This window comes from Manacus vitellinus, unplaced genomic scaffold (assembly GCF_001715985.3).
Source record: "Manacus vitellinus isolate BGI_N305 unplaced genomic scaffold, ASM171598v3 scaffold_6_pilon, whole genome shotgun sequence".
Lineage (NCBI taxonomy): Eukaryota > Metazoa > Chordata > Aves > Passeriformes > Pipridae > Manacus > Manacus vitellinus.
Genome location: NW_021940750.1, coordinates 37,985,325 through 38,007,047, shown reverse-complemented (window position 1 = coordinate 38,007,047; position 21,723 = coordinate 37,985,325). Strand labels below are relative to the sequence as shown.

The window sequence follows — 21,723 nt, the reverse complement described above, 5'->3', positions numbered from 1 at the left end:
CCACCGGTTCCTCCCCCGGCCTCCGTGTCAGGCCGGGCTGGGTCCGGTGCGGGTCTTTCCTCTGTGCAGCGAAATTCCTGGGGGGAAGCGGGCAGGAGCCCACGAGACCCGGCGTGTGGCTGGGACAGGCTCCTGTCCCTCGGGGCTGCGGGGCTTCGGGGTGCGAGGCCGGTAACGCAGGGGAAAATAAATTTCTCATCGACTTAAACATTTCTTATTTGTATTTAACGCTGTGCTCGAATAGTTGAGAAACGTAAGAATCGTAAAAAAGGTGTTTTGTTGTATCCTTTTAATGTGTTAATTCTCCTGAATGAAGACTGCTTTGCTGAAGTTTTGAAAGCCCTCCAGTGAACCAGTGCAGATGGTCGTGTTCACTCATTTTTATTTTTTTTCCCCCCAAGAAGAATTATGCCTTTTTTTTTCCCTTTTCCCCCAAAACTCAACCCTTAGATAATTCCCAGCACTGGCTCTACCTGATTTAAGTTGCAGATAGTCTGAACTCATTCACTTTCAGACCTGGAGATCATCCTTAATGTGAAAGCTTAAATGACTGTACTCTACATTCTTTCTGGATGCTACAATAGCAACCCTTTCTCGGTTTTTTTTAATTAATTTTGTTTGGAGTTTTTGTGTCTTTTCATCTTTCCTGTGATGTATTTTTATATTTTTTTAAGCTACATGTGAATAACATTCAAAAGACCCAACCTGAAAGCTTTTACTTGACTTGATACTGTTTTGGAAGTGAACTTGATACTGTGAATGAAGGAACTGAATTGAAAGAAAGGATTTATCTTACTGTCTTAGGAAAAAGTAGAAAAAGTGTTACCTTCCATTCTGTTCCCTGATCCTGTTCCCTGTGGCCACACAAGCACTTGTGTTACCATGAAGGTGTGGATCTCCTGGTGGTGGTGGTGCAGGAGAGGTGGCATCAGGAGTGTCCCTTTGGTGATGGGTGCTCTCTGTGTCCAAGTGCAGCATTAGCTGAAGCTCAACAGCCAAATTTAGGCAAAAAGAGCAGATTTAAAATGATCCCTCAATCTGGTGTTCAGTGAAGATCACGGGACTTGTGGTCTTCATGATCTTCTGCTTTCAGGCTCATCCAGAACCTCTTCCAGCAGAGGACAGCACGTCTCAGTTTCCTTTCCTGCTTTGGTTCCCTGTGTTTTGTTGTTGTTTTTTTTTTTTTTTTTTTTGTAGCTGAGCTTTACTTGAGAAAATGGTGTTTTGTGCTTTGGTGGGTGCAGCTGCTGACACCGTGTTTGGCATTGATGTCCTTGCCTTGCTTCTTGTTTCTGCATGAGTTCTGCCTCTGCTTCCCCCACCTCTTGTTGTTTGCACCTCTGTTACAGAGTAGAATCTTTGGTTTTGTTGTAATTAAGGACTCTCCGTCTTGATCTGGTTCAAGTGTGTCATTTTCCCTCTGCATTTTCCTTCCAGTAGCTCCTTTAAGGTTGTGGTTTTATTACTGTTTCCATACAACATTACAAAGCCTTCATGCTGGTAGTTGTTTCTTAGCAATGGTTAATAAATTCTCACAATAACTAATCCAGAACCTGGAAGCTCAGATGATCCACCTATGAATGAAGGAAGGGGGAAAAAAGGGAGGTAACTGACATTCGTTCTCCCATAAATTCACTGTGTTTCAGGCACAAGGAAGGAATGTTTAACTAGTTCTCAAAGCAAATGAGCTAAAGTAAGTTTCTGGTGGAGATTTTTCCTTAGGCAATCCATTCTGATAGTTTGCTATTCTTACCATTGAAAATACTTCTAATTTCCAGTCTACATTTACTTGCTATAACTTAAACATTTAAGAGTTCTAACATGAAGTATACCTTGTGAGCTCTTGATTACACCTCTTCTGTAGGAATGCATTGCATGTTTTGGGGGCTTTCTCTTTGGTGTTTTCCACTCTGAAGAAATCCCATTCCTTCAGTCTCCTCTCTAGAGTGATTTTTTTTAGAAATTATTTTTTAATACATCTGTGGGCTGTTCTCACTGTTTTTCTTGAGACCTTTTCCACTTGGTTTGCATTTTGCTGGAGCTGGACCCGCTGTTCCCTCTGAGTCCTTAGTGCATCAGCCAGAGTTAAAATTATTTAATGTGCTTTTCACACGATTCACATGATTTCACATGCATTTCGTACAGGCAGGATGATGAGTCTTTGTTTTTTTGCAGTGACATGTTTGATTTATTATCAGGATAAGCCCAGATTCTTTAGCCCTTTGCCACCCAGCATATCCATGGGCAGAACAGAATTTAACTTTGCCTTCCATGTTGTGTTCTGCAACTTATTATGTCTTTGCTCTGTTAAACAACATGTTACTTCAGGTGGCTTTTGCACTTGGTTCAAGTGACTTTAGATTCTGAGTCCCTCCATCCAGGCTTTTGAAACTGTCCCAGATTTTCCTCTGTTACTGCCCCGATATTTTCCAATGTGTAGTTTGTGGACAAAATGTTGTCAGGGAGATCTTTCTTGTAAAAGAAAGAAATCAAACTAAGGCAGAGCAAAATATGGAGTTGCCTGCAGTGAGTTCCTTGCTGAATAACCCTCTTCCACTGGTTACTTTCTGTAACAGTGGAGAATGAGAAAAGATTAGAGTCATGTGAATGGGCTTGCTATCAATTTTCTCTCTGACTGAAATAATGATAGCTTATCTCTGGGTGTGGGGTTCTAATCATCTCCCAGTACTCCAGTGTGTTCTGTGTTTGTTTCAGTTGTATGGCTGTCAGTTTAAGAGTGTCAAAAATCCTGTTAAACCAAAACTATTTTGCCTGTAATTGCTGTTTTGCTACCTACTTTGTTACCGTGTCATTGGATAGAATTATATTCCTTTGATGTGATTTTTTCCTAAGAAATTGTGCGTTGAATCTTATCTGTTTCATTATCTGAAAGAGGTAATTTGTCTGATTATTTCAACATCTTCCCAGGGACTGGTGGTGAGCCTGACTCTGGTTTGTGTTTCCCTGTGTGTTTGGTTTCCTGCTCTTTAGAGGCAGGTGCTTTTGTCCTTCTCTAGGTTGTTGGCACTTAATGCAGAGAGCAGAGATGATCTGCCTTTGTCCGTTTTCAAAGGGTAAATATTGCACCTACCAGAACTGAAAACCTTGAAGTACTCTTAATATAACCCCTGGAAATAGCCCACAGGTTTATGGACTACACATCCCTGGGTTTATGGAGGCTCATTAAGTTGCCTGCAATTGCATATTGCCTTTACTGTGCTTTCTGTTTGAAGTCTCCCGATAAATCTGCATGGAAAATTCAGAGTCTCGGCTTTGCTGGCTCGGGAGGTTTGGAGCAGTTGCTGTAATGCATTTCCCAGTTCTGGCTCGTGCTTTTGCTCCTTCTGCTGTGATATGAGTTACATTAGCCAGCTAATCCGTCTTACTGAGTGGAGATTGATGCAGAAAATGCCCCAAGTGCTTTGGCATCATCTGTTAGAGATTTTCCTTCCCGCTGAATACCGGGTTAATGTGCTCCTGCTTCAACTGCTCTTTCTTTCGCTGCAGGCATTCTGAAGGAATATTTTCGTGTTGCCTCCTGGTAGTTTCTTTCCTAAAGCTTTAACCTTTCCTATTCTGTTAACTGTGCTGTTCACTTAATGAGGTGACCTTCAGTGATTTGCTTTGCCCTTGTGCAAAATACCTTGAATTTCAAATTATTGAAGAGCCTGTATTTAGCTGAGATGATTTGTCAGTAAACTTCATATTTTTTTCTCCTGGGTTACTGATAGCTTGTGGTTTTAGCATTTTACCATGAGTTTATTTTCTTTATTTTGTGGCTCCCCATTTTCCCTTTTCAAGAATTGTGAGAGTTGCCTTCTTATGCCTTCTGTTAGCCGGGTTGTTTCCACTTTCATGTTCTTAGTCAGTTCCTCCCCTTTGATAGAATGAAACTAGAAGAGCTCTTGTTTTTATCATGGCTTATTTTTTTCCTCCTCTTTTTTTCTTTTCTTCTTACCTCCTATATAAAAAAAAAAAATCTCAAAGTATCTGAGAACTCATTGGGCAACGTGTGTCCTGTTTTTTCCTTCTTTTTTTGACAGATGCCTGCAGTGAAGGTTCCTCTTGCTATGAAGTCCTGTGCTTTGGAGGTTTGGCTGTTCATTCTTCTCCTCTTCCCCACTTCATTAATTTAAGTCTCTCTCATCTGAGGCAGAGAGAGACCCTGTTGGCCTCCCACCTCTCTTTTACTCCGACTTTGGCTCTGCCAGTGTGTTCCTTCTGGATTTCAGCAGTACCATATGCAGGGAGCATTTCTCCTCCCTCGTCCTTCACGTACCTTCCCGTGTCAGTGGGCTTGACCCTACCTTAGAAGAACTCACAGTGGCTTTCTCCTAATGCCACATGTTTGCCATGTTCAGTTCCCCCGTGGTCAGTGGGGCTCTGGAATGTGTCTGCTTGTGGCAGAGCAGGATCACTGTGCTGATAAGCACAGCAGAGCTGTGGTGCAGATAAGGGATAGGCAGGTGGCTGCAAGAGGATGAAATGGGACATTTGGCCTCCGGCTGTAAACAACCTTCAAGTTGGAATTCCATTGGAGTTTATTCCAATGGAACGATGCCAAGGCTTACAATTATGGGAATGGGTTTTTTGGGGGGGTTATTTCTTAGCAGTTTGTTTTCCTTGGTTGTTGCTTCTTGACCAGTATCGCCAAAAGTGTAATACCATGTGTTTTTGGCATCAGAGTAATGTTAAATAAGCCTTTTTCCACTATAAATCTTCCCTGTCACTGGGAGGGAGGATGATAAATTAGCAGTTAAAAGTTGTTTTAGGATGGGACTTAGTAGGGAAATGCTTAGTTGAAGAATAATGAATGTCTTTTTAAGTTTATTTTCTTAAGTATAACAGAGGTTCAAGGCATGAGACACTTGGCTTTAAAGATGCTTTTGTGCAGGGGAAAGTGTGTCAAATTATGGAGCAATACTTGATTCGAGTTCTACAATGCATTGGTTTCTAAGGTGCACTGATGGCTTTGCCTTTTAGAAGTTCACTCAAGAATTATATTCCAAATCCTTTGTGCATGCCTGACAATTTTTGATTGTTCAGACGATTTCTAATGTCTTTTCTGAGCATGCAGATGCTGGGTGCGTGCTTGCCAACGGAGCTGTGATCCACCTGGCTTCACTTGAGACCATGAATTATCTTTTACTCTGCCCGCTTGGATTTCATGGCCTGTGTTGAGTTTTAGGAGGGAGGTTAAGTGTATCCCACTGATTTACTTTCATGGAGAGGAAAGGAAATGCATCCATCAAAACCTGCATTACAAGAATGTTAAGGTTGCTGCTGCAAACAGGAGAGGGTAAAGAGATTTATTCTTGGCTGTAAACTTGGACCATATGGTCTCCAACAATGACACACAAAAATCTTAGATAAAAAAGGTGGTTAATTTGGGGTGCTGGGTCACCATTGTTATCCCACTGCCTGCTACAGGGAGGAGGGAAACTGGTGTGTGAAGCACTTTCTTAAGAGACAGTCCTGTTGCTCCAACTACCCGTGACCCACCCTGGCTTGCAAAGGGAGGACATGTGGATGTCCGCAGAGCAGCAAAAATAAAGGAACACTTTTCCTTCCCCAGTGTCATGCCAGCTGTTGTGCTGTCTCAGCAAAGTGTCTTTTCTTGACATCTCTGGGAGATGGGCACAGGGACCAGAGCAGCCTCTGCAGAAAACTGAGAGGCTTGATTTCAGCTGCTGCTTGTGGTGTTTTGGGATTTGTTCATGTGCTGCCACAGTCTTAGATGGTAGTTAATGAACTTGCTCTACTATCAGTTTCTCTGCTCTCTTTCTTGTTCACAAGAACCGTGTGGAAAGGTGTCTGGGCTCCTTATTAAAATGTCATTTTTTCCCTCCTGTTCCCAGAGGGAGATGTATTTATTTCTCATTTAATTTGTTAATAAAGCTTCAAAACTGAGACAGCGTAAAAACGCTCGCTGTCTCTAGGCCCAGCTTTGTGTTGCTCAGGGGAGACATCAATTCACCAAGTTGTGTTGTGGGGATTTCATAATCTGCCCTGCACCCTGTTATGACTGTTCCAGGGATTCATTAGGGGGTAAGTGCATCCTTGGAGAACTCTAATTGCGGTGCCAAGGGCTGCTGAAACCAAGAAACAGAGTTTTCATTATTTGCGTATTTATTTTAATGTTAGGAGCTTTTTGGAGTTCTGTGGCTGTCAAATTCCCCGGGAGTTGGAAGTAGGAACATCCCTGATGAATTCAGGGGAGTGGGGTCTCATACCAGTGCGTGGGGCTGGAGTCATCTGAAAAGAAGTTTGGAATCTTCTCGTTTAAACTCCTTCCAAGTGAAAGGATGACTTGGCTTCCTGCTGCATTCTTCTCTGCAGTGTGGTTCAAGAAAATGCCTTTCTGCTAGGATGGGGGGGAAGCCCTGGAGATTTTGGAAAAATAACATAAAACTGTATTTCAGCCAAGTGAGTTTAAGTGAAGAAGTCCAACTGGAGGTAGGCACTGAGGATCTGTCAGAGCTGTAACTTTTAACTTAAGCACGTGGGAATCAGGGGGGCTTAAATACGTATTTGAATTTTATTTGGCAAGCTTTTTTTCCTTAAGAAAATACCTTGAATGCAAGATATGCAAGGACAATGATTCGGGGCTGTCATTTGTAATGTAAAGGTTGGCTGTTATGTATATGATTTTTAGGCCAAAAAAAGTGGTGTGTGGGCTTTGGAGTGCAAACAGTAGGGTGTGCTGGTTCAACCGTGGAAATGTGGATTCAGGACTTGTGAATGGGCAGCAGGCACAAGGAAAACAGCCACCAGACTCTGGTACTTAGTGGACCCTTGCAGGAGCTGATCTGGTTTGCTGACCTGGCAGAAGATGAGAAGCTGTTTGGTCAGTTGATGTGGTGATGTTTATACAGGACTAGTGAGTTGTAGTGGCTTGTGAATGGTTAGTCAGACATCAGAGGTGGTGCAAGGTCATTTGTAGGAATGTGCATCCACAGGAAAGGTGGGAGTAGGGTAGAACGAAGGACCTTCCTATGGCACAGTGTTAATTTAGCCTTTGTGCAGCTTAAAAAGCTGGCTTATCTGGGAGAGCAAGTGCTCTGTTTTGTCTCTTAGGCTTGTTTTCTTGCTGCTGTTACCATATCACACCTCAAATTAGATTGCTGGATCCCTGCTGGTGTGAAAAACATAAAGTGGTCTTGGTGGTCTAAAGCAGACTGGGACTACATACAGCTAAAAATCTCAACCAGAGCAGGAAAGTGGTGTGGTCCAAAAAATGCCTACTTTGCTTTTGGGAGATAAGTAATGACAACTATGTAATGCATTTCAATCGCAGTGATTTCCATCTCTGAGAGAATTCTCTTCATTTCTTCTGGGTGGCTTGGGAGTTGCACTGAGGAGGTTTTTATTTGCATTTGTCAGGTCTACTATAGGAAGTTAACTAGTTGGTGGTTGAAATAGTTGCACAATTGTAGCCTATCTACTTCCTCAAAGGAAGAAGCAAAATGACTTTTTTTTTTTTTTTTTTATAAAGTGGACTGTATTCCCTCAGAAAGAAATCTTTTTCCTGACTTCTTAGGGAACAAAAATCTAGGTCATCTTTCTTCTTAGTCTTTTTGGAGTTATTCCTGTTTTTATTAATTGGGATTCAATGCTCTTTGGATCCTGTTCCATCCCGTTAGTCTTCCAAAGTCTCTCCAAGTTAGTCATGGGAGGTGATTAAATCATTGCTGAAATACCAAAGAGGTTATTTCCTTCTGCCACCCAGTTTTGACAGTGAATATTTGCTTTTACATTTGGCTCTGAATCATGGTCTTAATACTTCTGAGGAAGTGGTGTTAATGCTTCAGTTTAATTCTTTTGTTTTAAAACTGACATACTTAGAAAATCTTCTCTTTTCTCTGCTGAACTATCAATTGCCATGTCTGCTTGCTAATACTTCTTGTCTGCTCAGCAAAGCTCACAGAGCTCTGCTCTTCATTCCCTGTAAGTACTTTTTGGAAATTTTAAGTTGTGGTTCCACTCTGTGATGTGATCTCAGCAAGAAGAAAGCTGTTGTTTATATCCTGGCTCTCCAGTCAGTAAATGGAAAAATAAATTCTTTTTTCCTTGGTTCTGAAAATTCAGTCTGGTTAAATCTGCAGCCTGGGATTGAAGACTGTTTATAAGGGTGTGTAGTGACAGGATGGGGGCAATGGCTTCAAATTGAAAGAGAGTATGTATATATTGGATATTAGAAAAAAATTCTTCCCTGTGAGGGTGGTGAGGCCCTGGCACAGGTTGCCCAGAGAAGTTGTGGCTGCCCCATCCCTGGAAAGTGTTCAAGGCTGGGTTGGACAGGGCTTGGAGCAACAGGTCTTTAAGGTCCCTTCCAATCCAAACCATTCTATGATTCTATGGTCATGAAAATGTGTTTGGGTCCCCAGCTTGAAGAGTCTTCTACCATACTGGGCCCTTTTTGGGTTGGGTAAATGTTTACCCTGCTGAGGTTGAATATTGTAAATGCCTGGCATGGTAATGGCCCAACACAGGTGAGTGTAAATCTCTGTGGTGAAAACAAGGGCTTCTCCAAAAGAAGCCAAACACAACGACCTCTTAAACAATTTCATATTAGGCAGGTTTTTCTTTTCTCTTTCTTTTAATTGCATCTACTGCATTTTAATTGAAACCAATAATTCTGTGGGTTTGTGAGGAAGAAGGACATCTGACTTGCTCCTGTGTGGCTGCATTAGCTGCCAAATGTTAGCAAGCCATATGCATAGGTTTACTATTTGTGAAACTAAGTAAATATATTCCTGAGTAATTTTAGGAAACGTGTCTTGGTAACTGTAAATTCACAGCCGGGCAGATCCGAAAGTGCCCCTTTGGGGTACTCAGAAGTTGCATTTGTGTGCATGTTCTTTGTTTGGGGCTTTGGCTGGTTGTTCTTCCCCCCGGAAACCGAAGGTGAAATTTGAAGAAAAGCCGGGTCAACATTTTGGAAATTGAATTGAGTGTTTCACTGTTCACCTATGATTAGGAAATACAAAAAAAAATCCCTGATACTAACACGGGCAGCAGGCTGAGCTTGTGTTGGAGACGCCTAAGTTTCATATTGCTGGTTCTCTCTGTGATTTAATAATGTGCAGGAAGCAGTGGATATTTCCTCACAGAAATGCCACTCTCACTGTAAAAAAAGTTACAGGTAGTACTCCTAACAGTGAACTGAATTTTGTAATGGCATTGGCTTGGTTTTCCTTTTTATAAAAAATATTTTGCAGGAATTAATTTGGACAGGACCAGATCTGAGAGCTTACCAGAAACTGCTGCTATATGTGACAAAATTTACCTAAGAACATTTTTTTGATGGTCTGAAAATGATATTCTGAGGTTTTTTTTGTTTTGAATATAACACATGAAGGGGGAGAGAATGTGTTAGGAAACTCTTGCAGGGTTTTTTGTGTGGAATGTGGGTAACTTGGCAAGTGAGATAAGTGAGAACAAGATGGCTCTGCCACAAAGGAACAATGAGGAAATCATCTGGTCTGATAAATATTTTGGCTTTGAACTGAGAAACGTGCAGGTAATTATTTTTGCTGTGTCCACACAGTTCTGCCTCAATGACTGGCACTAAGGTTAGTTTCTGAGTCTAAGAATTTGCAGAATCCTGGGCTTAACGTGAACACGACAACTTCTTTAGTGTTACAGAGAAGTGGTTCTGCTGAGTGGGATGGGCAAAGTGAGAAACAGGTTTTTTGTTGGGTTTTTTTTAAGAAGCGATCTTGAGGTGAAAGTTCCCAAGAACGTTGCACTCTCTGGTTTTTATAAGTGCCAAGCAGTGTGGCCAGGCTGTCACAGCCTCTCTGCCAGGGTGGCAAAGGAGGACTGATGTTCCTAGACAGCAAAAGGCAAGGGAGTGGTTTGGCTAATGCTGACACCTTCAGACTGCTGAGCCAGAATGGGAAGTGTTGGGTCTAACTGGGCAGGAAAGTTTGGCACTGGGGTTAAATGTATCACAAGAGCCAGGGCGAAGGAGGAGCATCTCTGGTCCCAGACAAGTGGAGGCAGACTAATGTTTAATGTCTTTGTCATCCTTACTTGCAGGGTGTCATGTGTTTTCTTGTAAAAAAAAAACAACGTGATGTCTTTGTGGGGATTAGGGGCTGAACAATCTTGGTAGGTACAGCTAGTGACTAGATAATCTTTGGTATGAGCATATGAATAGCCTTGAGTAAACAGAGGAGTTCAGATCCTTCTGGGAGTAGCTGTCTGTGGGTTTTAAAAGACTGAAAAAATAGTCCTTACACACCCTGAACGGCGTCAGGAAGGACCATTGGTGGCAGTGGTGCAGTTTGATAAGCCTGTGACTGATGTGCTGTGAACTGGAGATGAGAGGCTGCCCTTAAATCCCCAAGATCCCTTGTTCTAGGAAAAAAAAAATGAACTTATCTATAGCTTTGGGATGTGGTTGTATTGTATAAAGGGGGACAGGGAGGTTAACGGGACTGAGGGCAATGCCAGGGTGATGGGATGTTGTTGTGAACATCATCAGCTGAGCAGGCTTGGAGGAATTCAGGAGCTGGAGAGATACTTGTCTTTTGAGCTCAGTCTAGAATAGCTGTATTTGTTTGAGCCTTTTTGTTTCTACTCTTGCAGCAAAGGCTGGCCTACAATTTTGCTAAACAAACCCTAGATTTCTTTTCTATCTACCTGGTTTTGGAGAAAGGTAATACAGGAGATGTGTCCAGAATTAGCTGTCTCTTCATGGGCAGTACCTCCATGATGTACGAGTGAAAACAGCCCCTTGGAGGTTTGTTTCTTAGGATGAGACTGAAGAACTCTAATTGCATGGGATCTGTGTGGGAACCTTTGCTGCCAGCTGACAGATTTTGGAAAGGAGCCTTGTCTTTTGCAGGGAATGTGTGACTGGAAAACATCTTATGGCTCTAGGGAAACTTTGAAATGCTGCAGGGGAGTTGGAAGGGGAGGGTGACTCCCAGTCTTACCGTGTGGCAATAAAGAAGCAGCAAAGATCATGAGGGAGACTTGTTTGGAGAAAGGAACGTGACTACATGAGAAGTTGAGACAAGGAGTGATGGCTGGGCTAGAGAAGGGTTTAGAACTATCTGGGAAGACTGAGGAAAAACTGGAGCTAAAGAACTGTGTAGGAAGATGTGAGGTTCTAGGAGGATGAAGGCATGGTGGCCATGGGAAGATGAGAGGTGAGGATAATGAGTGTGTGTGTGCTTGAACATTGTGGTGAAGAGGTGCAGGTGCCTAAATGGAAATTAGCTGAGCAAGGAGTCTGTGCCTGGATGCAAAGCTCTCGGCCAGGGGAAGAAGGAAGGGTGCAGAAGGAGGTTGGCACTTGGATCTTGTGTTCTGTCCCTAGGCTGGAGCAGCACCTGGGGGTTTGGGTTGCTTTACAGAGCCCTGGGGTGGGTTGGCCAAGTTCCTGGAGCCCAGCATTTCACAGGGGCTCTGCTGTGCTGGTGGGACACCCCTGTGGAAGTGCAGGCTGGGCTTTGAGCAGAGGAAATCCTATGGAGCACTAATGCTAATCACTCTTAAATCAGGAATGTGAAATTTGGGCATGCTTCAGGCATTAATTGTAGTGGCTTAATTTCCTTATCTGGTAATGTGGGGATAATGCTACCTCATGGTGGTTTTGAGAAGGTCAGTTATTTAATGCTGACTCTGCATGCCAAAGAAAACTAGAGGGGGGGGAAAAACAGTGAACGTGTCGAAGCAGGATTTGAGCAGGGCAGAATAAACAAGGTCTGAGGATAAACCAGCATTGCCTGCATGTGTGTTAGCTGAGCCTTGCCTATCCAGAGGGCTGAAAGAGGTGGGAGTCCTAACAAGCTGGGAAGAGCAACCCCACATCCCAGTTCCTGGCAGTTCATGCACATTAACTCTAAGGAAAACATGTAATGCTCGCCCTGTGTATTGTGCAGGTTGTTAGAGGAATAACATGACATTGAGGCCTCTACCCTGCTGCCTGACTTAGTTGACATAAGGTAATGGATATAGAGGGGAGGAGCTGAGTAGCAGCCTGGTTGCATAAGCCTTTTTTTTCTAAAGGAAACCGGCTGATGTGATGTGGAGATATAATAAATTTATATTGTAGTGCACGACCACAAGAGGGATCAGACCGCTTGAATTTTCACTTTTGTGTTTTTGTTTCTGCGTTCTTTCATGTAGCCTGGTGATGGGCGTTCCACATATGGGGGTTTTAATTGTCTGACTTAAAGATAATATTAGAAATGTAGTTGAATAGTGGGCTTGTGTCTAGTTTTCCTGTCACAGTATTTCCTGGCTTCAGTCTCTGCAGTAAAATTAAGGCTGCATTACTGCATGACTTTGATAGATAGTTTTACATTCCTGCTCGCACAAAACGTTATCTCTTACTGTTTGCTTGGTAAGGCTTCATTACCAATGCTCATGATGTCTTTTTAAGTGAATATTTTAAACAGATGACTGTGCCATTGAGTTCAGAACCTGTACAGAGTCTGTGTTTTATATGAGCTTGATCGTTCAAACCTCATTTTTCTCTCCCGATTCCTCTCTTCTGGAACATCAGTTATATAATTGACAAACATATACAAGACAAATGCTGATCTAAAAGTAATCATTCCTTGAATATAATGGACCACAATCCCTTTCTCTTACATCTAATTAGTCCAACATTTTGTTTTAAAATTCATTTGTTTTTTAGGGAAAGTAGAAAGATGCAAAGTTGCTTGAAGGAGAATTGCCCCAACTTACTTGCTCTGTGTCCTTCCCTCACAAATATAGAAGCAGCTCTATCATTGAAAATTTAATGAAGCTTTCATCAATATAATGCTGTGCCTCTGCATTCTCTGAAACATATTCATATTTAATGAGCTTCTAATTCTAATTTCAGGTAGCAGGAACAACTGTATATAATCATAAATCTGATTTGTTTGTGAACAGAGTGTCCCACGTCATTTACAATTCCTAAAGTCGTCACTGGTGACTTCTGACTGCTTTTAGTAGTTTGGTAAAAATGTTTTGTTTCAGAACTTTATTATTTTTGTAATAAAATCAACCTCAGGAGACAGAAGCAATGACCTTAAAGCAACGAGGTGGTTGTCCTGGTGTCATATTTGAGTATTTATGTGGAGTTTTTTTGGTTTTTTTTTGATTTGTGTGTTTTTTGTTTGTTTTTTTTTTTTTTTTTTTTTAACAAGCCTAAGGTTAGTTGCTTAGTTAAAAAATACAATAGTGGGAAAATATTTTGGATGTGTGGGGGAGCTGGTAATACTGGAAAAATATACAATTGTGGATAATTAATTACAGAAGATGGAAATAGTCTAGGAATAACTGTGAAAATGTCCTACTGCACTCTGGACAGCCTCAAACTGAAGATTTCTGTGAAGCATCCAATAATGTTGCACTGCTGGGCTCGGCTGGAAGAAACAACCAGGCTTGTTTGGCTTTTCCTTACTGGGAGTGAATCATAATGCTGAAAAGATGGTATTGTTTACCAAATTTTATGCGATAACAGCACCTATGAGTACATTTACATTTTCAATTAGAAAAAGAAAACATTAACACTGAAACATTGTTTTGATCATGTGAAAAAACTTTATTGTTCTCTCTGCTTTATTTAATTTACGGTCCTTTTATTGTTTCTCATAATCATAATTGACACTTATCCATAAATATTTAATTTGTGTTTTGGAGGTTAATTGCAGAAAAAAGGCCGCATATAATGTGATGCCATTGAATATAGCAACATAAAATTTAATAAGCAGAAACATTCTCTACTACACATAGTATTGCCTTTGTTATTATACAAAGGGTAATGTGCAGAGTGGTATTCACTCCACCCCCTTTCATGGCAGTATGCAATTTTCTGTTTCATCTATTCAGGTTTTTGAAAAGAAATTTTAATTTAGTACCAGGAGAAAGCTGCATTTGCATGGCACATGTATCCTGATTGCTTTTGACAGTTCTTATTTTCTTGCTTTAATTTAGTTGGAGCGTTACGCTGGCAGAGCTGATCAGGATGTTTTCCCACATGTTTTTTTAATCCAACTTCTTATGCACATTTTACCAGCTTTGCCAAGGAAAACAATATGCTGAACATATTATATGGATATTTTTAACCGTTTCAGGTGTGTGAAGCAGCCCCACAATTTTATTCAGTCTTTAGCAGGACTTAACACTTGACCTCGGTGGTCTCCTCTTAGAGCAGCCCAGGAGAAGGTGTCGGACTGGCACCTCCTGGGAGGGGCAGCTCTGGAGCAGGTTCCTTGGCACTGCCAGCATGGGGCACTCCACATGGCACAGGCTTGGGTGGAGGCCCTGAGAGCACAGCCAGCAAGGATGGGGCAGGGAGGAGCTGCCTTTTGTCCCCTCTGCCCTGCTGCTGTGTGAGCCCTTGGCCAGGGGAAGGAAGCTGTGGGAACAGCAGTGCATCCTGCGGTCCCTGTGGCACCCCGGCTCATCATCCCTGCTCCGGAGGGTTCCCGCTCCCTGCTGCATGTCCCTGCAAGAACACTGCTTTTTTACCTTCTGAGTTCTTCTCTGCCTGATTTTTAATGCTTGCAGAGTCCCTTTGCTTCCTAGAGGAGGTCTGGTGTGGGCGAGTGAATCCGACACCTCCTGAAGTAGCAAAGTGAACGTTTGCTGTGCAGCTCTGTTGTAGGGATCTCATCCTGGGCAGTGTCAGTTCTGTATCAGTGACAGACACTTCCACTGTGGACTGATTTCTGTATTTACTGAATTTATGTTGGCTAATTAAAAAAATTCAATTTTCTAATTATAATTCTTGTTTCCTGGCCATTTGGGATGCAGAGCAGTACAACAGAGGAATGGATTAAAAGAGCTCTGCTAACAAGACTGTTGTTTCAAAAGGCTGGCTCAGTTCATCAGGGGCTTGAGTGCCAGTGTAGCCCCACTCGTGCCAGTAACCCATAGAAATAGAAAGACTCCCTGTGATGATTATTTTTGGGATCAAACCCGTATGATTTATTTTCACTGCTAAAAAATGTACATCAGTTTTTCTGACAGTCAATTTTCTGTTAAATAGTTTACTTAACAGAGACAAACAGTTTATTTAAGATAAGTTGATAGCAGTAGACTTGGAGTTTGTCCTAATGCAGTCACTTTTCATATTTGGTTTGGACTATTTACAGTAGAAGCTGAAGGTGAATGAGACGAGGGAGAGGTGTAGGTTTGTGTTGGCCCCCCCCTTTTAAATATTGCCAGTTCAAAGGTCTGAAATTTCTGTTCCTCATCTTTCCCTGAGTGATATCAGATCTTTTACTTGCCAGTCTTATCACTGACCTCTTTTGACTAAGGATTGCAATAAATGTACTGGTCAAATTTCATTTCATGGTGAGAGCATTTTTTTTGGTGCAAGTTTGGAGTGACTACGTTAATAAAACTCTGTTTATTTTCTTTTCCTAATATCTGCAGATTTATTTTTTTTTTCAGATTCAATAAGCATAATTTAAGTGTTTTTACCTGGAATCTGTTGAGGAATGTATGAATTGCATATGAAAGCTACATTCCAAGCTTTGTTTTGGAGTTTAGCACCCGGAAATTAGAAAATACTAACATAAGGATTCCTTGTTCAGTCTTAGTGTGATTCCTCTGTATATACGGGAGGGTACTGTTATTGATGTAGAATGGTATTTTTTATCTTGCAGGACCTGTTTTAGGCCATAATCAGAGAATATTTTAATCAGTTATTATTTGGATGTATCAAGCATATGTAATGAATAAGAGGATCATTGATTTCTTCCTTTTCTGTAGCACTCTGGATATAAAATTTTTTATGCCTATGTATTTCTCCTGTGATATACCTCACTTACTGATGAGAAAAATGATCATACTTTTGCAGGGATCTCTACATTTTTAAATGCACTATAAGGGGAATGTAGAACTTCTTTTCCATCCACCTTTCACCCTCAAACACACAACGTGCTTCCACAGCAAACAAAACCTGCCTTTTGAGAGCTTCAGAATGAAAAATGTTGAACTTAGATTGTGCCAATCCTGTAAATAGATGTTGAGCGTTCCAGGAAAGGGTATTTGCATTAGTTCAGGTAATTATGCTCTAGCTTTGCTCTGCAGTGTAGTTTTGGAGTTTTTGGGAGTTTTATTTTATCATGGATTCATGGAATGTTAAGGGGTTGGAATGGGCTATAAAGATCATCTAATCTCACCCGCCCCTGCCATGTGCAGGTACATCTCCCACTAGACCAGGTTGCTTAAGGCCTTAAATTCTGTGTTACAACATTTAGCTCGTAGACAACTGGTGATTTGTACAGCCTGGAGTCTGGGCAGGTCATTCACTGGATCATCCCAGTGCTGCTGAGCAAGACTGAAAACTGAAGTTCTGGTCCTGGGGAAAGGAAGCTGGGTATAAAGAGGGTTTCAAAAGGAGTGGGGTTATAAGGGACGTGCTTTTTTTTTCTCCCCCATTTTGATTAGTTATTCTGTTTGCTTTGTTATCCATCCTCACACACAGTTGTGTTATGTGGGCACACCTGAGGGGCAGGAGGCTGTGATGCCAGTGTAGGGACAGGGAGGAGATGAGGATACACAGCAGCAACAAGGTTTTTTTGCCACCAGGCGAAACCTGTTGTGCAGCTGCCCCTCTGTGTGATTTCTGGGACACTTTGGCAGCCCTGTGGCTTCACGTGCAGGTTTTGTCTGTGCATTTTTAAGCTGAATTAGAGCAGAAGGGTTGTGCTTTGCCAAGCATCTGTGGTCGTGCCCTTTCGGTGGTATTGTTGCTTGTGCTCAAAACGTTATGACTCTTCCCACACTCTGCTTCTAGCACAAATGAGCTTTGTGACTGGCCATGCTGGTGTAGAATATTTTTATGCTTTGTACATGATCAGATGTCACTGGTTGTGCCTTTTATGTATAAAGGCAACAGAAGAGAAGTGGTGTGGTTAAGAGACAGAATAAAAATTAGTGGCTGCAGGTGTGTTTTGACTTTCACCTGAGTCTCCACGGTTACTCCAGCTGATTGAAATCCAGGTGTTCCCTGTGTCACATGCCTGTCCTCTCCTTCTGTTTCAACACTTTTTCCTGGCACTGAATGGTGAACCAGTTCAGGAAGGTGATCAATTTTTAGCGTTTTAGTTATCAGCTAATTAGCTCCTCGTGCTGCTCCTGGGCAGGTGTGCTGCTCTAGAGGTGCAGGGCTTGAATATGGGGTGGGAAACTATGGCAGCCCAGATCTAAAAGTAGGATAAGCTACTGTAGGACTAGCCATGCATTCCTTTGCATTTGTAGTAGCCATATTTGATGCCAGTAAAAATAAATACATAAATCTATATTAGATACCTGTATGTGTCTTTGTTGATAACTTCAGTGCTGTGCCAGGACAGCGCTGTCCTGGTAACATTTCCACAGAAAGGGGTAGGTGTGTGTCACCCATGCAGAAAAAGCTTTGATCTCAGGTGATCCCACACAGCCTCCCCAGTACATGCTGTGGGAGTCAAGATGTTTGTTTTAGTTTACAACCTGAGCTTGCAGAGGCTCTATTTGCCTTTTGCTCAAACACTGTATAGCTTGGATTTGGATTTAGCTTAAACAAATCCCAAGGAACTGCCTCTTCATGTTATGTAAAGTTTGTTCCTGAAAATAAAAGGATCATTTGTGGATTACTGAAAGTGTTGCAATTTGGAAAGAGCTGTGCTGGGGAGGAGACAACTTTCTTCTTGGAGTGGGGAGAGTTTTCAGATCTCATCTCATTCAGGTCTTCTCATGGTCCTTTCAAAGCTTGGGCAGGGGGATTTGGTTTACAGTGGATTTCTAAAATTGTCACCAGTGTGAATGAAAAGCTGGTACAAGAGATTACTCAGGAGGGTGCTCAGTATGGTCCTTGATAAGAGTGATGGTTTTTGTTTGGCTTATTTTTCTTCTCTACATAAATGAAAGTGAAGATAATACAAAGCAAAAGTTGTTTTGAAAGGTAACAGGAATGACAGTGAAGCGCGTTTGATCTTTGCATCGCAACTGTTACCACCAGTCTGCTTTTTCTATTTTTTTTGATTTATTTTTTAGCATTGTTTACATTGGTAGCAACCAGAAGACCTTTCATGAGTCCCAACTTAGGGGACTCTGCAGGGAGAGGAAAAATCCTTGAATGAGCTGTAGTCTAAAAAGTAGGTGGATTTGAGTAGGGAAGGTGAAGATACAGTGGCAATAAGAAAAGCACAGTTTCTTCCTGAGTTAGTTGATACAGAGTGTATCCTGCTGAAGTGCTTGCTCACTTCTGTGGGTTAGTTTTCAGTGGAGCTGCAGGATGGGATGGGGAATAACACCGGAGTTAGAGATTCATGGAGCATAGATTTAAGTATTTGTGGCTTTTAATCTCTGTGCTGTTTTTCTTCCCCTTTCCCCCCCGTGGAGCAGAACAGGTGAGCTGGTGTCAGGGGGTGTCTGTGCACTATCAGAGGGATCAATATGCAAGTCATCTTTGTCTCCTGGCTTGGGAAGCCATCCCACAACTTTCTGGTGCAGGTGGAGAGAAGGACAGGAAAAGTCACACTCCCATCAGCCTCCTGAAAGTACTTTGTGTCCCCGCAAGCGCTAAACTCGGGGTCTTTTCAAAGTGTACTAGATGCTGTACAGGTGAGTCAGCCTTTTGTGCTAAGGGCCAGGTGCTTGACTTATTTTCAAGCTGGCATGCTAGGACACACTGGCATTCATCACATTTGTAAACACTCCTCAAAGCTGAGGAAGGCTTTTGTCCTGTAACCGGTTTTCTGTAATGCTCTGGGAGTGACTGGCTTGACGCATTTTCCCCAGGTGGCATCAGCAGCCTGTGAAACACAGAGGAAGCATTTCTGCTCTGTGACCTTTACAGCAAGGTGATCTTCAGGGAGGACAACCAGCAGCGAGTGTGTCTGTATTTTTGGTACTTTGCCCAAATATGTGCACTTTTGCCTCCAGAACGGGGAGTGAAAGACTCCATGTCTTGGACCGGTCCTTTGGGCAATGCAGTTTTGTCCTTGCTTTTCTGCCTCATGTGAATTTGATGGTTGACAAGTCATTGCTGAAGAGCATGAAGAAATACCTCTTGTTTTTAGTGGTGGAAAGATCGTTGCTGGTATTGGGAGTGAAACAGAGCAGGGTTGTGGTCTGTTGTGCTGAGTTTTATGTCAAGTTTAGGCTCTCACTTTTCTGAAAGAGTATTCAGGTTTCCCTTTAATAATCTATTAGTCTTTATAGCCTTTGTTTCTGAACAAAGACTGGAGAGTATTTGTTTGTAGAAAAGAACAAGTGAAAAGGAGTTCCTGATGAGTTTTCCACAATATTTGGTGTGTAGCCTCACTGCTAGGGCTGCTTGGAGAGGGGAATGTTGGGCAGTCCTGGATCCACACTGCGTTGCTAGGGAAAGCAAAACCTCCAGTTACATGGGAATTATCCAGCACATGTAGTAAGTGTTTTCTCAAGTCTGTATCTGTCTTTCTTCTTTTCTCCTTTCTGTGTTCTGAGGTTTTTTTGTTTGCTTTCAGTAGGCCGTTGTCTTGAGAGGCCTGGTCTTGCAAACAGTAATGAACAGAGTTTTTATTTACTGGTGATACCTGTGGGACTGTTCAAATAAGTATATGGAGCTGAATCCAAGACCCCCTTGAAGCCCACCAAATATTGTTTCCACTCCTTCCTTGAGACCTCAGTTTCCAAAGGACCGTGAAACCACTTCAACTCTCCCAGTAGTAACTGGCTTAAGGATTAGGCCACTTTTTTTTTTTTTTTTTTTTAAATAGTAAAAAAGACCTGAATATATTCACATTTTGACATGTTATGTCTGAGAATGTACAAGCTGGGAGCTGTTGTTTAGCCACACATTTTTAGCTTACTTATGCTGAAGTACTGAGTGCTAACATGCCTGTTAAACTGGTATGTTGGGGATGGGAAAAGTGACTTAATTGTATATTGTCAAAACCAAAGAACCTCTTTTGGCCTGGCCATTTAATGGACCATTGAGCTTCATTTGAATCTGGTTTTGCTGAAAGCTGCTGAGCAGAAATCACTTGGGTTTGTCTTTCACTGTTCACTGCTGTGTAGGTGGGGGTATGAGGCAGGTGCTGGTGACAGTTTGAACTGTCTGACACTGTGCCCAAAGTGACAATTGCTGCAGAACCAAAACATACCATTATCTTATTAGTGCATTCACATCTTCATGCAATTAAAATGTATTATGTTTAAGCTACCTCCACTATACACATTCCCACAGTTTTAGCAGTTTATAATTTTAAGCCTGTGAGAATTTGACTGAGATTTACTTCCACCTGTAGAGCCTGGATAGGAGTTGGGTGTCATTGTGTCTATGTGGTTAAGGGCAGCTGCCCTGAGAAGTGAGAGTGTTGTCAAGGTCTTCAGCAACCAGATAAGAGGGAATGACCAGCAGAAAATATCCCTTTGTGGGAGAGAGCATCTTTCTTTGTTCCATGAAAGCACTTTCAGATAAAAGGTGAAAATTGATCACCTTGGTATTCTGTTGCGTTAAATTTACATAACAGCAATGAAAATCCCTTCCAGTGTTTAATAATGCTGATTTCTGCAGAAAACCCAGTATTTCACAGATGCCTCAGTTCTATCACTGGAAAGTTTTGCAAACAAGTACTTGTCAGTTCTGGAACCTATAATATATATTGCTGTTAAGGTGATATTTTTGGGTGGAATACTGAGTAAGCATATATGTCTTAAAACCATCTGAGTCATGTATTCTATTTTTTAATACAAAATGGTTTTGAAGACTCAGCATGTTGTGGTGGAGATACAGCACTAAGCATAAAGAGATATGGAAAGGTGTCTTAAAAGGAGGAGAAAGAAGGGAGAATCTTATGTACATCCCTAGGATCACCAACCATAGCATGTTTTTTACCGGGGAATTTTGTTAAACTGGTTAACTTTGTACATTGGATTCAGGTCGTGCTGCAGTGGGTGTCACCAAACTCGTTTTACAGGGTTTTCCAAGGAAAACACCCCAGTATGGTGTTTTGTGCCCTGGGTAGGCTGGTGGGCTGTAAATGGCTTTTTCAGATGAGCTGCAGTTGGTTTTCAGATACTTGTGTTGCACAATGGTACCATGAGTCATGAACCACAGCCTGGGTCTGTAACTGCATTCTTTTCAGGGTTTAATTGTTGAGTGCAATAGCCAGGGTACAGACTTCAGGATCTGCAAAAGACCTGTCTTTTCTTTATCTTTGCCTGCCTTTGTTTTATTTTTGATCAGTAAACTTGGCTTATGTCCTTTGTCTAAGTAGGCAAGGTGATCAACTTCTCTATAGCATCCTAATGTTTCTTGGAGAAAACGCTGGTAAACACCTTAGATGTCTGTCCAAAACGTTGCATGTGATTTTAGGGGGTGGAAGCAGCTTGGATTGCACTTCAGGTAAAAGTTGGAAAGTTAAGGAAGTGCTTGAAGTTCATGGAGTCTGAGAGCTTTAGAGAACTTTAAAAAAATTATATTATAAATAGCAGGAGTAGATTTATATGAAGTAGACTGCTTGCTAACCTTAGGTGTTGGTGGGGAGGTGAAATTGTCTGTGTGATGGTGTTACAGTTGTGGTCCTCAGCATGAAAGGAATCACCTCCCCAAATGTGTGCCACAGCACTGAGCTTTCAAGCCAGAAAAGGTCGGATTTCATATCAACGTGGAATCATAGAATGGTTTGTGTTGGAAGGGACCTTAAAGATAATCTCAGTCCAACACCCATGCTGTGGGCAGGGATACCTTCTCATGGACCAGGTTGTTCCAAGCCCCACCCGACCTGGCCT

The 21,723-nt window shown here is 42.0% G+C and overlaps 1 protein-coding gene across 1 annotated transcript in view; it reads left to right on the top strand.

Annotated features, from left to right (window-relative positions):
• The first annotated feature begins 9,445 nt into the window (after positions 1 to 9,445).
• Positions 9,446 to 21,723, top strand: part of MNAT1 (MNAT1 component of CDK activating kinase) — a 110,410-nt gene continuing 98,132 nt past the window's right edge. Inside the window, exons 1-2 of the mRNA XM_029964153.1 lie at positions 9,446 to 9,523; positions 10,597 to 10,724. Of these exons, the coding sequence (XP_029820013.1) occupies positions 9,446 to 9,523; positions 10,597 to 10,724 (206 nt within the window). The remainder of the gene's footprint in view (positions 9,524 to 10,596; positions 10,725 to 21,723) is intronic.